A 16,504-nucleotide genomic window follows, 5' to 3' on the forward strand; every position below is an offset into this window, starting at 1 on the left:
TTCTTCTCTCTTGTTCTGGTAGATTTGAAATTGAAAAGTGACCCTCTTCCGAAAATTCTGGGATTGACTGTTCTGTACATGGTACCCGTTTCTTTATTAAGAGTACAGGACCTCCGTCAGGGATACCTGGAGGCGGTCTCTCTAAAGTGGTTGCAAAAACCTTCTCCAGATTAAGTTGGTGCCCACACTCCCTCAGAGGCATGTTTCCAAAAGTATCCACCCGGCTTGTAGATGGATTTTGAGCCAGGGTTGCAATCAGTACCACCTGAGTGTCATGGGTCTAACTTTTGGTTTCCGGACAATGTAAGCGCTGCACAATGTCCCGAACCCCTTCTATGAAGATTTTCTTGTCCTTCCGGGCTTCTTGGATTAGGTCGATCAATGACTTTAAGATCACGCCTACCAGCTCTTTTTCTCTGGAGATTTTTCCCTCAATGGCAGTTATGAAAGCCTCCACATGTGACATCTCCGTGTGCATTAAGGCAATCAAAGTGGTCAAGTCCTTATAATTATTATTCAGGTTTGCATAGAGCTTCAGGTATGGGCTCAGCGTGATAGTAACAGATGAGAGAATAGTTGATTGCAGCAAAGTCAGCCAATTGGAGCTACTGGCCCCCTCCGATGTTTTAGCAGATAATTTTGGGTTTCGTAGATAGACTGTTTCAGGACGCTCTGTGGGAGGAGAGCCTAGATTCCAGGACACTCGAAGCGTCTGATGATGAGTCGGACTCTGAGTCTTCAGTGGACTTGTTCCGTCTAGTAGCAAGTTTGGCCCTGGCCAGGATCACAATTCTTGGTTTGGAAATCCCTTTGAAGTTCCCTGCATTGGAAGTCTGGCATGTCTGGGTCGCAAAGGAATAAAGGATCCCCCCACCCCCTGATGATAGTGGGGGATAGATCCTCTCTTGAACTCCTTCGGGGAGGGTTTTGAGAGATCCAGTAAGGGGGTATGGTTGGACATTTCCACAGTGTAGGAGGGCTTTATCTGGGATTCCCCCCCACCCAACCCCTCAAGCATACCACCAGTATCATTCTTCTTGCCCGACACAGACGAGGGAGTTGGCTTTGTAGGGGGCCCGCCTCCTGGGCGTTTGAAATGCCATTTCAAGGTTTCTTCCACTGATTTAGATCTTTTCTTAATACCCGGCATCGGGCCAAGATCATTTGAACAGCTCTTGGGGTTACTCATCGTGATGCTTGATGGAACTACCAAATTTGGCGACTGTTTTTTTAGGGAGGCAAGTACGAAGTAAGAATTTCCTCCCCCACACTTGCAGGCACACAATTCGTTTCGAGGCCGCCCCCAGGCATACACCCACAGCCCCCCCCCCCCCCCGAATTTACAGGAGCAGTGGCCAAGACACTTTAAGGGATTAAGCAGTGGGGTGGGGGGCAGGGAGGGTCCTTCAGTTTGTATGACCCCTTGGGGGCTGAAACTTGGGGCTGAGTGTTGCAGTCAGGCAAGGGGGTGCGCCACCTCCTGATCACACGAGGAAGAATCGTCCACAGCTTCTGGAAGTCACTCTTTCAGCAGTGGTGCTTGTAAACTGGTTTGCTGTAGATGGCTGGGATCTGAAGCAGGCTCCATCTGCGAACACACAGCAAACGCTCCGCTCCGCGTAGGAGTGATCATTTTGAGTGTTTTCTTTTTTGCCAGCAGCTCCTCCCTCAGATGGCAATAGAGGACAGACTGCACACCAGGGACAGCAGCAATTCGCAGGAACACTCAGCAAACATTATTTTCCTTTAGAAATGGCGAATCTCCTTCTCCGGCGACTTAGCCACATGTTGTAACTGTGCTGCTAAATATTATTTCTCCAGCATGGGGTCTGGCATGGATTCACATGCTCGTGAATATTCCCCGTCGTCAGGCTGGGAATCCTCGGTAAAGAAAAAATCAGTATCAGTTTTGTTTCTGATCTTGCTTAGTAGTAACCAATCACTGATCTCTGGGTTATACTGCCCCCAGCCATTGACTGCCCTCTCCCTAAGCCCTGCTTCTGGCAGCCATCCTCAGATTTTTACCGCACGCTCAAGTGTTGGGGAGTCCTCGTGTTTAGCTGTCGAGTTTTTTACTGCGTTTTCACGCTTTTTCAGGAGAATTTCTCATTTTTTCGGTTTAATCGAGCCTCAAGCTCCACCGTTTCTACTTCCGATAACGGGGACCCATTTCGGAATTCTTCTACGCCCCTCAAGGGTGAAGTTTTCGTTGAGTTTACACTTCTTGGAGGATTCCGGAAGATCTGCGGCCTACCTCAACGGACATTGCCCAGGACAAGGGGAGCTCGACGCTCGGATCCAAGCTGTTCAGGAACTGCCCTGGATGCGGATTATATAACGTTTTCAAGGAGGACGAGCATTTGCAATGTCTCTACTGCCTCCATGGGGACAGGACGCACATGGAGAAGGACTGTGCGTTCTGCAAGAACCTTTCGGAATGGACCAAACAAGATTGTCGTTCCCGCCTCGCCACCTGGCTGGAGAAGGGCACAGCAAGTGAGAAGGCGAAAAAGAAGTCTGAGCGGGCTTCTAAGTCCTTTGAGGGCGCCCCGGCAACGGGGGCCCAACAGAAGGCCAAGCACCACGAGTCCGCGGGCTATGGGAGCACCGAAAGGTCGGGCTCTTCGGTTGCCAAGCAGGGCGTTACTTCCCGGCACGTTCGACCACGAGCCAGCGCACTGGTTCGGGGAAGAGGAAGTCCGAGAAGGAGCGGACCTGGTCGATCTTGAAGGGGGAGCGAGGCACTGACCCTCCCCCCAAGGCTAAGGCCCAGGACGCACCTAAGGTGGTGAGGGCTTTGATCCACCTGGCTAAGGCCTCTACCGAAGTGGTCGCTGCGACCCTGGCGGAGCCGGCTGAGACTATGCCAATGGAAATGGCCTCTGGGCCCAGAGTATCCCTGCCGCCGCGGAGGGAATCCTCTTTCCAGCCCATCACTAAGACCCCGGTGAAGCCCCCGGCTGGAAAAGAGCGGGGGGGGGGGCCGGCGGCCATTACAGACTCGGAATCAGCCTCTGAGGAGGAACTGGTGGAGACCGTGAAGGGCCTCAACGAAAGGTCCATAGGCCTCAATGAGAGGTTCATAAACCTCAACGAGAGGTTCGAGAAGGTTCGATCCCAGGGGACGGTCCCAGCTGACGTGATCGAAGATAGCAACGACGACGATGAACAGGCCCAGTGGAGCGGCCATCCCGTCCGTCGCAGCCATTGCCCGAGCCCCAGGATAGCTCGGCGGCCTATTTGTTGGCAATCCAAAACAAGCGGAGGAGAGTCCACCCCGCTCCGCCCTTCGTGCCGGCGAGACTGGTGGACCCCTCATCCCCCTCGCCGGGAGAGGATACGGGGACGGACGATGATGGCGGCGATGAAACAGCGGACATCCCGTCGTCACCCCCCACACCCCCACGGGCCTCCCCAGCCGACGAGGTTGGCTCTTTCCACGCCATGATAACCAGGGCATCCGAGCTCTTCCAGCTCTGCCCTGAAGAACAGAAAAAGGAGGGGTTTCTGTACCAATGACGAGAGGCTAAGAGGAAGACAGTCCTCGCAGTGCTTTTACTCGACGATATCTGGGACGAGGGGCTTGCTGTCCGCAAGAACCCTGCCACGACACCCGCCAAGAGGGACAGGTACGAGAAGAAGTACCGAGTCCCTGATGCCACCCCCTTGTGCCTCAGGGCCCAGCCCACGCCGGACTCGGTCGTCTCGGCAGCGGCTAAGAAGAAGGCAGCGGGCGCGGCAGCTTCATCTTCCCCTTCCCCGCCAGACAGCGAGGGCAAGAAGTTGGACTCTATGGGACGACGAGTCATCTCGTCGGCGGCGACGACGATTAAGGCGGCCAATGCCTTAGCGATCGTGGCCTGCTACGACAGGGAGCTCTGGTTCAAGATAGCTCCCCTGCTAGATTTCCTGCCTGACGACAAAAGGGCAGAGGCCCTAGAAATTCTGCACGAGGGCGAGGTGGCGTCAGATCACGCCATAACGGTGGCGACGGACATTGCCGATACTGGATTTCGCAAACTGGGCAACAGAGTTTGCCTCCGACGACGAGGATGGCTCAAGGCGACAGACTTTTGCCAGGACGTCCAGACCAGAGTGTTGGACATGCCATTCGACGGCAACAACCTCTTTGGTAAGGCTGTGGATGAGTCTCTACAGGCCATCAAGACCGACTCGGAGACGGCCCGGGCCCTTGGGGTGCTTCAGCAGTGACGGCCCTTTCGGAGCCCCGGAGGCAGACAGGGTGCCTCCAAAGGATCCAGCGGTGGCTCCTCCACTTACCGCCAGGCGGCCCGCTCCTCTTCCCAGGAGGCCTACAGAGGTTGCGGCAAGCAAGGGGGTTCCCGCCGTCGTCGCCAAGGAGGCAAGGCCGCTTCCAAGCAAGACTGACCCGGCCGGGTTGTCGGGCCCCCACCGAAGCACCCCGGTGGGAGGCCGCCTGACGAAGTTCATCAGAGTGTGGGAGTCCATCTCCACCGATCGTTGGGTGTTGGACACCCTGGCCAACGGGCACTCCCTGGAATTCCTAAAAAAGTGCCCTTGCATTCTTCCCATGGCCAGGAAGGAGAATCATGTCCCTCAACTGCTGTTGGGAGTAAGGGCGATGCTCAAGAAAGGTGCCATCGAGCTCGTCCCTAGGAGGCTCCGGGGCTCCGGAGTGTACTCAAGGTACTTCCTCGTCAGAAAGAAGACGGGCGGTAGGCGCCCCATCCTGGACCTGTGTCGGTTAAACAAATACATCAAGGCGCAGAAATTCAGGATGGTCACCCTCCAACACGTGCTGGGACAGCTGGAGGAAGGCGACTTCCTATCTCCGTTGGACCTGGAGGATGCTTACTTCCACATCCCCATTCTAAAAAGGCACAGGAAGTTCCTCAGGTTCGTGGTTCAGGGACGCCACTACCATTCAGAGCCCTACCGTTCGGATTTAAGTCGGCACCCAGGGTTTTCACCAAGTGCCTAGCACCAGTGGCGGCACGGCTGCGCCTGCAGGGGATCCACGTCTACCCTTACCTGGAAGACTGGCTAATCCGGGCAAGGTCAAGGGAACTCGCCGCCGATCATTCGGCGAGGACCGTCCGGTTGCTCACGGAGCTGGGGTTCGCCATCAACTACCCCAAATCCCACCTGGTTCCATCGCAAGTAGCACTGTTTTTGGGGGCGAAGCTCGATACAGTGGAGCAATTGGCCTCCCCTTCAGAGGAGAGGACCAAGACCATCCTGGGCAAGGTGCAGCGCCTGTTAGCCACGGACGTGGCCAGGGTGAGGTCCATCAAGTCCCTTCTCGGGATGATGTCCTCGTGCATCTACCTTGTGCCCTTTTGCAGACTTCGGATGCGTCCGCTACAGGAGTTCCTCGATGCCCGCTGGTTTCAGGCGAGGGGCTGCTTAGAGGACAGGATCCCCCTCGACGAGGAGTTCCGTCGGGCGATCCTATGGTGGGGCACCTGGGCTCACCTCACGAAGGGCACAGACTTTCAAACCCCGGCGTTTCAGGAGACGGTGACTACGGACGCCTCTCTGGAGGGTTGGGGGGCCCACACCTGAGATCTCCACGCAAGAGGCCTTTGGCTCCCGGAACAGAGGTCTCTTCACATCAACATCTTGTGGTCGTTCCTCCCGTCCCTCAAGGACAAAGTGGTGAGGATCTTCACCGACAATACCACCACAATGTTCTACATACGGAAGCAGGGGGGCACCAGATCCCCAGCCCTATCCAAGGAGGCCCAGGATCTGTGGCACTGGGCTGTCGCCCAGGGGATGTTTTTGGTTCCTTTTAACCTGGCAGGAATAAAAAACACCATTGCCGACTCACTCAGCAGGGAGCTGCGCTCGTGCCACGAGTGGGAACTGCGCCAGGATCAAGTGGATCGACTCTTCCAACGATGGGGCAAACCCCAGATCGACCTGTTCGCGACAGCGAAGAACTCCAAGTGCCAGAGGTTCGCCAGCAGGTTCCCACAGCCGAGGAGCATGGGCAATGCTTTCTCTTTCCCTTGGGCCGGCCTGTTTCTATACGCGTTCCCTCCATTGCCGTTGCTGCTCCGCCTCATCAACCAGCTCAAGAAGTCCAGGTGCAGGATGATCCTCGTCGCACCGGCGTGGCCGAGGCAGGTCTGGTTCCTAGACCTTCTGGACTTGTCAACGTCCCCGCCAGTCAGGTTGCCGGCGGACACGGATCTTCTCTCCAGAGAAGGAGGTGCCATTCTCCACCACAACACACAGTCGCTGAACTTGCAGGCCTTGTTCCTGCAGCACTAGAGTTTGGAGGGTACGATATCCCGGCTCACTGCAGAGAGGTTCTTGCAAAGGCCAGGGCGTCCTCAACTCTCAAGTGTACGGTCATAAATGGAAGAGGTTCTCTGTCTGGTGCCGTGCACAGAAGATCAACCCTCTGCGAATTACGGCCCCTCAATTGCTGCCGTACCTGCTGTCGCCAGCCAAGGCTGGACTGGCTCACGCCTCCATAAAAATTCATCTGGCTGCCATCTCCCGATATACCAGGACGACGGGATGGGCGTCCTTGTGGTCCCATCGCCTGGTGAAGGAATTTATGAAGGGACTATTCCGATCATTCCCGCCAGTGAAGGCTCCTGCCCCGGCGTGGGAGCTTAATGTGGTGCTGACCAGGCTCATGGGGGGGCCCCATTCGAGCCTATGCATTCGGCGCCTTTGACGGCGCCTGTCATGGAAGACAGCGTTCCTCGTGGCCATCACCTCTGCACGACGAGTGGGAGAGATTCAGGCCCTAGCTTGCAAGCCTCCATACTTGACTTTTCATGACACGAGGGTGGTGCTGAGGACGCACCCCTCCTTCATGCCCAAGGTGCCGTTGGACTTCCACCTCAACGAGCCCTTGGTGTTACCAGTTTTCTTTCCGTCGCCTTCGGCGCCGGCCGAAAGGACTTTGTACTCGCTGGATGTAGCAAGAGCGCTGAAGTTCTACGTGGACCGCACAAAGTTTTCGGAAGACGTCGCAACTGTTTGTGAACTTTGGGTCTGTGAATCAAGGGAAGGCTCTCTCGAAGACTTCCATCTCCAGATGGCTCTCCGGCTGCATCATGCATTGTCACCGGTTGGCAAACCGACTGCTGCCCAGCCGTCTGAGAGCCCATTCGACCAGAGCGATCGCTGCTACCACGGCGTTCCTGTCTGGTGTGCCCCTGCTGGACATCTGCAGGGCTGCTACGTGGAGGTCGACGCACACCTTCACAAGATTCTACTGCGTCGATCAGGACTCGAGGGAGGATTCCAGGGTCGGCCAAGCATTGCTGCGCAACCTGTTCGCTTAAGGTGAGCCTGGTGAAGCGGTAAGAGATGCTTAATGTTGAGTGGTTGTATTGCTTAATGTTGAGCCTGTTGCCACCTCCCGTGGTTGTGCATGTGTATACTGCTATGTATTCTTTTATTCATGAGCATGTGAATCCATGCCAGACCCCATGCTGGAGAAGGAACAAGTTACTTACCTGTGTCTGTTGTTCTCCAGCATGGGTCTGGCATGGATTCACATGCGAACCCTCCCACATACCCCTCTGCGACTCTTCACTTGGTCATACTGCCATTTAGCATGCTACCAAATCTGAGGATGGCTGCCAGAGGCGGGGCTTAGGGAGCGGGCAGTCATTGGCTGGGGGCAGTATGACCCAGAGATCAGTGATTGGTTACTACTAAGAAAGACCGATCAGAAACGAAACTGATACTGATTTTTTTCTTTACCGAGGATTCCCAGCCCGACAACGGGAATATTCATGAGCATGTGAATCCATGCCAGACCCATGCTGGAGAACAGTTACAGGTAAGTAACTTGTTCCAAATAGAGGTTTGACACCTGCAGACCAATGAGATTGTCATTTAGTCCATAATCTTTAGGAAGTATTAACATAGAACTGCTTTTCACGATCTGTTCAATTTGGTTAGAACCCATATCAGAATGATTGTACCCTGCGAGGGTTTTGCGATTCTTTTTTAAGTATTTTGAAAATGTTTGCTAGGAAGGGATGGACATGGGATGATGTGTGTGGGCAGAATTGTTTATTGTTTACGCTGCTGCTCCGAGAACTCCGGATATCCTGAAATAGCTGAGGCCACCCATCGGACTGCACTGCTGCTGTCATTGAACGCCTCTGACAGTCCACAAAAGCCCTCCCTGCTTTCTCTTGCATCACTGAGAGACTAGCCAGCGATAGGCATTCCTGCCCTCCTCCTGTCGTAACCTTGTTTCACAGAGTGATCACACACAGAATGGATGACATTACTGCGAGCCTCCACATCTCACTGACACGGCCACCGGATGGTCTCACTGAATACCTTGTGCTCCCCAGTCACCAGAACGTTCTCTCGGACGGGACCGTACTGGGAAAAATAGACTGGGGCACCAAAATAACTGTGCCCTTCCACAGTGCAATAGGTCATGTTTCACAGCTCACATCACATGTGCCCGCGAACATTCATGCTAATGGTGCATATTGCACCACTAACATGTCTTTAAAATGACCAGCTGCACGGTTCCCGAAGTCCTTAATATGGTCGACATTGGCACAGAAACGTGGTCAAAAATGGCATGTGGGGTAGCCGATTTATTTATTTAATTTGCATTTGTACCTCCCTATTATCTAGACATGCGCTCTGCCTTTTTGGTGCTGCCCTATTATCCGGGCATGCTCCTTGCCCTTCTTGTACTGCCGTATTATGCAGGCATGCTCCCTGCCCTTCCTCCTATCACTGATGATCCCTTTTCCATCACTCCTCGATTCTCCTTCACTTCGCCACAGTACATTTTTAACACATTTGTATTACTGATACCTCCCCCTGCCCCTCACCCCTTCAAAGAAAGGACTCCCTGTCCACAGAATGGCCCCATGCACACTCAGGTATTTTTCTGTGCCAACAGAACGGACTGGACTCCCTGTCAATAGCTTGCCCTTGCATCTGTCCTCTGACCAGTGAAGTGGCCCTTGCTGCGCTGCCAGTGCTTGACCCTCCATTTCTCAGCTTGGCTGCTTGGCACTGCGAGTACTTGGCCCCTTTTTGGACGGCTAGTCCAGGCTCCCGCTGCTTGCTGGCAGTGCAGGACGGAGTGAGCGATGGATTCTGCCAGCGACGCTGCTGCATTTGTCTTCCTGCTGTCAGGATGGCAGCGGTGCCCGGGCCCTGTTCCAAATCTGTCACAAGTCTCCCCGGAGCCAGCTTCCCTTTTCTCTGCTTCTGACCGGGATGCGTGAGCGCCAATCCCAGATTGCAGTGTGGGCAGGAGAGGCTGTTTTTCCGACTTCGCTTGGCTGATTGCCCGTCTTCCGTGCCAGACTGGCACAACTTGACTGTCTGACGGAGAGAGGTTTTGTGTGGGGGCGGGTAGCGGTTTTACTCTCTTTGAAAGGATGTGTGCAGAAGTGGAGGACATGCCTAGAATGACATATGTAGATTTTCTGGCCGGTTTAGGACTCAGAAGTGCAGGTAGTGCAGGGTGATAGCCATTCCTGTATCTGGCAATGGTCAAAGCCCTACTGGCCTGTTTAAGGGCAGCATCTTATCACGCAGTCTGTTTCTCTGTGGGTCATTGCGTCGGTTGTAGCAGTAACAGCAGTCACATTGTTCTGATATTTCTGTTTCTTTTAGAGCCACCTTCAGGCTTCTGCAGCAGCAGCTGTGGCAGCCAGCGCAGCCTCTGGCACCCCTCAGTCCCTGAAGCTGACCTACCCGGAGACGCTCGAGCGCATAAAGGAGGAGTTCCAGTTCCTGCAGAACCAGTACCACAGGTGGGTGCAGAAACGGGCCCATGCTCTACGTGCCATTCGGTGGTCGGCAGGAAGAGTGTAAACCAATGTTGCTGTTTGCACTGCTTAGTCTTTGTATATTGCTTGGGAAAAGTATAGACGCTGGGCTGGTGCTGGCGGCGCTAGGTGGATCTTCCAGCACCAGGAGGAGCAATATGGTGGCTAGATCACGGAGACGGTGTAATGTGCGCTTCCCCTCCACCCCTCCCCCCCCCTACGCTGCACCAGTCACTAAAGCTTTTGCAATTAAGCAATTGGGCCGTTTGTTGAGGGTATACAGTAACTCTAGAAGACTTCACCAGACAAAGAAGCACCTTGCTTGCATCTCACTTTAGGTTCATCTTTTATTTGACTCCTCACCTTGAGTTGGCACCTACTGCGCTTCTCTTCCTTAGCATGGCACCAGTGTTTTCCTGCCCTACCATCAACTCGCAGTTTTATATTCGAATAGCTCACTTTCGGTATTCAATTAGGCCTCTGTCAGACCTACTTTCCGCAGACTGACTTCCGCCTTGAGTGCATACATTTAGGTGGGCTGAGGTTTCTTCCTTGGCCATCGCTCTTCAATGGCCTACAGTAGCTTTTCCGACAAATCTGGGAACATGGTCCAGCTTGAAACCGTACTGTCATTGTTTCGGTCCTGGTTCATAATCTTCTAACCTATGGCTTCTGCAGATATCCAGTACACCTTGTTGAAAATCTTTCAGTGGCCTTGGATCATTCAGCTACAGGCCATGTTTTCTAAAGCTTTTTAAAAAAAACATTTCCACACAGAAAAGGCAGTTTTAGCCGCACTGCCAACTTCTTGCCTAATGTAGTCTGTTTTCCCTGAAGCCATCTTCCAGTTTGCTTTCTGAATCCGGTCTGTGATGCTGATGTCCTTGCACACTTGATGTCTTCAGGGTTCTCACATTCTAGCTGCAGCATATGAAAGACCATTGCTCTACTGACTGCTTGTTGGTTGGTGACGTACAGCAGGCTTTCGCTGGGGGCGTCCTCCGCAAAGTTAACAGTTGCACATTGTGTAGTCCCCTAACGAAGATCTCACCTCCTCAAGGTAGTCTGCCAGAACATGTACCACTAGAAGACATTTGCAAGGGCTCTACCTGGGACATGGCCCACGTTCCTTTTCTTTTTGTTTTTTTAAACATTCCATCAATAACCGCTCTAGAGCCGATGCCAGCCTAGTGGTTCATGCAGTGATCCAGATAAGATTTTGAAGTGGGAGTATTTTACTCCCGATTTTATTTTTAAGTTGGGAGTAAAACGATTTTTTAGGGAGTACAAACGTAATGTGAGTATTTTGAGTGAGTAAAAATGTTTTACAGAAAAACAAATTTTGTAATACGTATTCCTTTGCACCTAGTTGCTCATACATTAAAAGATACATGTGTGTTTCTTCCGATCAGGCAGTAAGATTAGTAGCTTCTTCCTGTGGTACGATGTGGACTACTCGTCCAAACCTATCCATGGAGCTATGTGGGTGGAAGCAGGGGCTCAAGGCCCACCCTGTCGATCTCCTATTTTTTTTTTTGGGGGAGTGTTTTTACAATCCATTTTTATTTCTTGGGAGTATTTGCCTATTTTTAGGGAGTACAAGTACCCGATGCACCCTTTATCTGTAGGGCTGCGTTCATCCATAGTCTCATTCTGTGGGTCCTTTAGACTCTCCTATGAGGAAAGGGGCGGTTTATTTCTGTCCATAGTCCATGCTGAACACGGAGTCCATAGTCCCCTGTCCTCCTTACCGCCCTCCCTTGTACCCTCTTTAAAATGTTACTCCTTTTTAGCCACACTTATATAAGGATTGGTGGTGGGGGATGGAACCATTTGCAAAGGTGCATGCATGAGACACATGCACCTTCACACTGGTTTTTCTTCAATTATGCTTACCTGCAACCTGCCTCTGTCTTTTCCATGAAGGGTAGAATGCCGTAAGAGTAGGGCGAAAAGGAAATTGGGGACTATCTATACTGTGAGTAACTTAGTACTGGCCTCTGCTCTTCTGCATGCACTTCAGGAAGGAACAGAAACCCCTGGTCTTCAATAAACATCTCCATGCCCTTCTACCTCTTTTTTGCACTACTTCCCACAACTCAATCTTGTCCTTGCATTGCAAAATGTTCACTTTCTTTTTGCTACAGTGCTCTTTTGCTTTCTAGCTAAATTCATGTTATTTAACTCCCTTGCGCTCGCGCGTGCGCCCTGCAGGGTCACGTGCAGTGAGGATGCCAAAATGGTGCAAACATACTATACAAGACCACTTTACATTACATAACCGTATGGGAAGCATTGCATTATGCAGTTAATTTTTCCCCAAGGAGAATAGTGGCGATGTTCTCTTTATTTTGGCCTTTATTGGCGCTTCCATTGACGTACAAGGGCCATAATGGCGTGGATTTCCACCTGGACACTTGAAACACTTCATCACTCTTCCTTTCCTTTGCATTTGATGGTAGAATCAAATGGGTACTCATAATTGAACAATTTTGTGCAGCTGCTGCTTGAACCTTCCATCTCAACACCCCTGTGACCTTTATCTCCTTAATATTTCTGGGTCTTAATTGATAAAGTACCGTTTCAAGCATTCAGTTTGCAATTGGTTTTTATGCAAAAGTGACATTCCCAGGCTTTCAAAACGAAGGAAATATTATGATCGTGCACTGAGATTGTGTTTTAACATGTGGTCACGCATGAATTATGGCGACCTCAACCCCTTGGCCTCCCTGCCTAATACATTTTTTTTTTTTTTAACAAGTCATATGTTTTAGATAGTACAACGACAAACCTATTGCAAAAGTCTTAAAGTGGTTGTACACCCAGGACAATAACTTCTTTGTATATGCGAATCCTTGACTGCCCCTCTCTACCCTTGGAAGATCAGCTTTAAAAATGAGATGAATACTGCATGCTTGCTTTTGGTTTCATCTTTTAGCTGCTGCACAGTGTTGTTTAAGGAACTTGGGTCGAGACACTTACTTACCTAGCTAGAGGCGAGAGAGACGGCTGAGATTGTAGCGTTATTGGTTTGTTCACCAGAGGATAGTATTGTTTTGCAAGGTTGAACGCCGACAGTTTTTGCTTCTGTGTTTATTTAACAACTGTCCTAGCTTGCGTTATTGTTTAGAACTTAGTTGAGATTCGATTTGTTAACTAGTTTAGCCATTTGCATAACATCTTTAATCTGCCAAGACCTAGCATTTGTTGCACTCGCAGGCTGTGAATTTTTTAAAGCAGCCGCCTGATTCTCGCACATATATACTTACACTGTATCACTTTAGTCAACTGGGTGCATTGTTCATTATCTCCGTGCGTGCTGCGGAACTGTGAGAAAGTACTTGATTTGGGAGTACGATCTCTGCTTTCAAACAGGAAAGCCCACATTGATTTTTGGACTACATATCCCACACTCCCAGGCTTGGCTCTCATAGAAACGTCAGGCACTTAAGCGCCAATGCTTCTGGGCCAAGCCGGTCTTCGCCGGTCCTCGCCGTCATTGGTGTTTTCGGCTGCCTGTCCTTTTTGCTTTGCAGGTAAATCCTTCTTGCCTTTACTTGCCTTTTTCGGTCTAGCGGACTTGCCCACCTAATCCATCATGGGCTTCCTAAAAGGAGAAACCCCCTTTCCTGAGCGGCCCTTCGAGCAAACCGGATTGCGCTTATTAACCGACGGAAAAATTCCAAAGTGGATCGGTGCAATACGACTGAATATCCTGCCGCTACAATACAGACAAGCCCCCAAACTACAATTGAAGAACCTATAATGGTCTCCCACTATGCAGGCCTCCAAATGACATTTCATACAGAAAACGCCCCAGAATCAAAACCCCTACCTGACATTCAAAATGGTGCAGCGCTGCCATCAGCTCAAACGATGACACCTTGCACGCTTAAATGACTCTCCTAAACACAAAGTCCTTCAGTAACCACACAATTAACATCCACTACATGATTATAGAGAAAGAGCTTGACCAAAACCTGGCTACACAATGCTAGCGGATCTGCCATCAGCGCAGCAGTCCCACCTGGATACTCTATACTTTGCAAGAATCGAGACTCTGGCAATGGGGGTAGAGGTTAGCCATAGTTGCAAGAACTGAACTAGGCCTGTTCTCCAGCATGGGGTCTGGCATGGATTCACATGCTCATGAATGTTCCCCGTCAAGCTGGGAATCCTCGGTAAAGAAAAAAATCAGTATCCGCTTCATTTCTGAGCTCTTTCTTAGTAGTAACCAATCACTGGTCTCTGGGTCATACTGCCCCCGCCAATGACTGCCCTCTCCCTAAGCCCCACCCCTGGCAGCCATCCTCAGATTTTTCACGCACGTTCAAGTGTTGGGAGTCCTCGTGCTATAGCTCTCGAGCTTTTACTGCGTTTTGCACTTTTTTCAAGAGATTTATCTCCTTTTATTCAATCGAGCCTCAAGCTCCACCGTTTCTACTTCCGATCAACGGGGACCCGTTTCGGAATTTTCTACGCCCCTCAAAGGCGAAGTTTTTGTCGAGTTACGCTTCTCGGAGGATTCCAGAAGTTTCTGAGGCCTACCTCGTGGACATGGCCCCGGATAAAGGAAGCTCGACACCCGGATCCAAGCTGTTTAGGAACTGCCCTGGGTGCGGATTACAGAATGTGTTCACGGAGGACGAGCATTCGAGATGCCTCTACTGCCTTCACAGAGACAAAACGCACGTCGAGAAGGACTGTGCGTTTTGCATGTACATGACGGATCGGACTATGAGGGATCGTCGGACCTGTCTCGCCAGCTGGCTGGAAGGAAAGAGCCCAGCAGGTGAGAAGAAGTCCGAGCAGTCTTCTAAATCCTGTGAGGGCACTCTGGCAACGGGGCCCAACAGCAGGCAAAGCACTGCAAGTCCGCGGGCACCGGGAGCGCCGAACGGTCGGGCTCCTCGGCTGCCAGGGAATCCTTTTCAGCCCATCAACAAGACCCCAGTGAAGACTATGGTGGAAAAAGAGGGGGACTGGGCGTTAGCCGTTACGGACATGGACACAGCCTCCGAGGAGGAGTTGGTGGAAGTCGTGGAGGGCCTCAACAGGAAGTTTGGGGAGGCCCCGTCCCACGGGAGGAATCCCGACGAGGGGGGCAAAGAAAGTGACGCTGGCGAGGCTTCGGTGGAGGAGGAGCAACAATCGCGCCCATCGCAACCCGAACCACAAGACAACTTGGTGGCCATTTTGATGGCAATCCAAACCTTGTCAACGGTGATAAGGACGAGATTGCCCCTACCCCCAATGGACGACCCAGTGGAACCGGGCCCGTCGGGAAGCCCTCCAAACAAGAGGAGAGTTCATCCACCCCCCCCTTCCAGCCCTCACAGCCTTCTCAGCCGTTGTCTCCTTCCCTTATCCCTGGGGATGACATGGGAACAGATACGGCCATGACGGGGACAGATGACGACGTGGGTGACGACGGCACGGATCTCCCACCACCACCTCCCCGCCGACGAAATTGGCTCCTTCCATTCCATGATTGCCAGGGCATCCGAGTTTTTCCAGCTCTGCATCGAAGAACAAAAGGAAGGATTCCTCTACCAACGGAGCAAGGCCAAAGGGAAGACTATACTCGCGGTGCCGTTGCTGGATGACCTCTGGAACGAGGGACTTGTTCTTCTGAAGAACCCGTCCATGACACCTGCCAAGAGGGACCGGTACAAGAAAAAGTACCGGGTCCCCGAGGCCACCCCCTTGTGCCTTGGGGCACAACCGACCCCGGATTCGGTCGTCTCGGCGGCAGCCAAGAAGAAAGCAAGGGGGGCGTCGGCTTCAACTTCTACTTCCCCACCAGACGGCGAGGGAAAGAAGCTGGACGCCATGGGACGAGTCATCTCGTCGGCGACGACGATTAAGGCGGCCAACGCCCTAGCTATTGTGGCCCTCTACGACAGGGAGTTGTGGTACAAGATCGCCCCCCCCTGTTGGACTTCCTACCGGATGACAAGAGGGCAGAAGCCCAGGCGATCCTACAGGAAGGTGAGGTGGCGATGGACCACGCCATAACAGTAGCCACAGACATTGCCGACACCGGTTTCTGCTAGTTGGGCAACTAAGTTTGCCTTCGACGGCGGGGGTGGCTCAAGGCGACGGATTTCCGCCAAGACGTGCAAGCCAAGGTTTTGGACATGCCCTTCGACAGGAACAATCTGTTTGGAAAGAAAGTGGATGAGTCACTGCCGGCCATCAAGACTGACAGAGACGGCTCGGGCTTTGGGAGTTCTGCAGCAACGACGGCTGCCCTTTCGGAAACTCCGGAGGCAAGCAAGGTGCCTCCAAAGGATTCAGTGGCGGCTCCTCGACATACCGTCAGGCAGGCCCGCTCCTCGTCAAAGGAAGCCTACAGGGAGACGAGGCAAGTCAGGTGGATCTCGCCGTCGTCGCCAGGGAGGCCAAGGCGGCAAGGCCGCTGCCAAGCAAGGTTGAACCGGCTGTTGCGTCGGGCCACCACCGGAGCACCCCGATGGGAGGCCGGCTGACAAAGTTCATCAGCGCGTGAGTCCATCTCCACCGACCGTTGGGTGCTGGATGCCCTGGCCCACGGGCACAGTCTCGAATATCTAAAGAAGTGTCCCCGCATTCCTCCCGTGGCCAGGAAGGAAAACCACGTCCCTCAACGGCTGTTAGAGGTAAGGGCGATGCTCAAGAAAGGAGCCATCGAGCTCGTCCCAAGGAGGCTCCGGAGTATACTCAAGATACTTCTCGTCAGAAAGAAGACAGGA

At 52.5% G+C, this 16,504-nt stretch overlaps 1 protein-coding gene across 3 annotated transcripts in view; it reads left to right on the plus strand.

Annotated features, from left to right (window-relative positions):
* Positions 1–16,504, plus strand: part of LOC138569820 (transducin-like enhancer protein 1) — a 654,895-nt gene that overhangs the window by 257,366 nt on the left and 381,025 nt on the right. For all 3 annotated transcript variants that reach the window (XM_069648175.1, XM_069648192.1, XM_069648183.1), the window contains exon 3: positions 9,616–9,755. In XM_069648175.1, the coding sequence (XP_069504276.1) occupies positions 9,616–9,755 (140 nt within the window). The remainder of the gene's footprint in view (positions 1–9,615; positions 9,756–16,504) is intronic.

Source organism: Ambystoma mexicanum, chromosome 1p (assembly GCF_040938575.1).
Source record: "Ambystoma mexicanum isolate Mex_15411 chromosome 1p, UKY_AmexF1_1, whole genome shotgun sequence".
In the NCBI taxonomy this organism is placed as follows: domain Eukaryota; kingdom Metazoa; phylum Chordata; class Amphibia; order Caudata; family Ambystomatidae; genus Ambystoma; species Ambystoma mexicanum.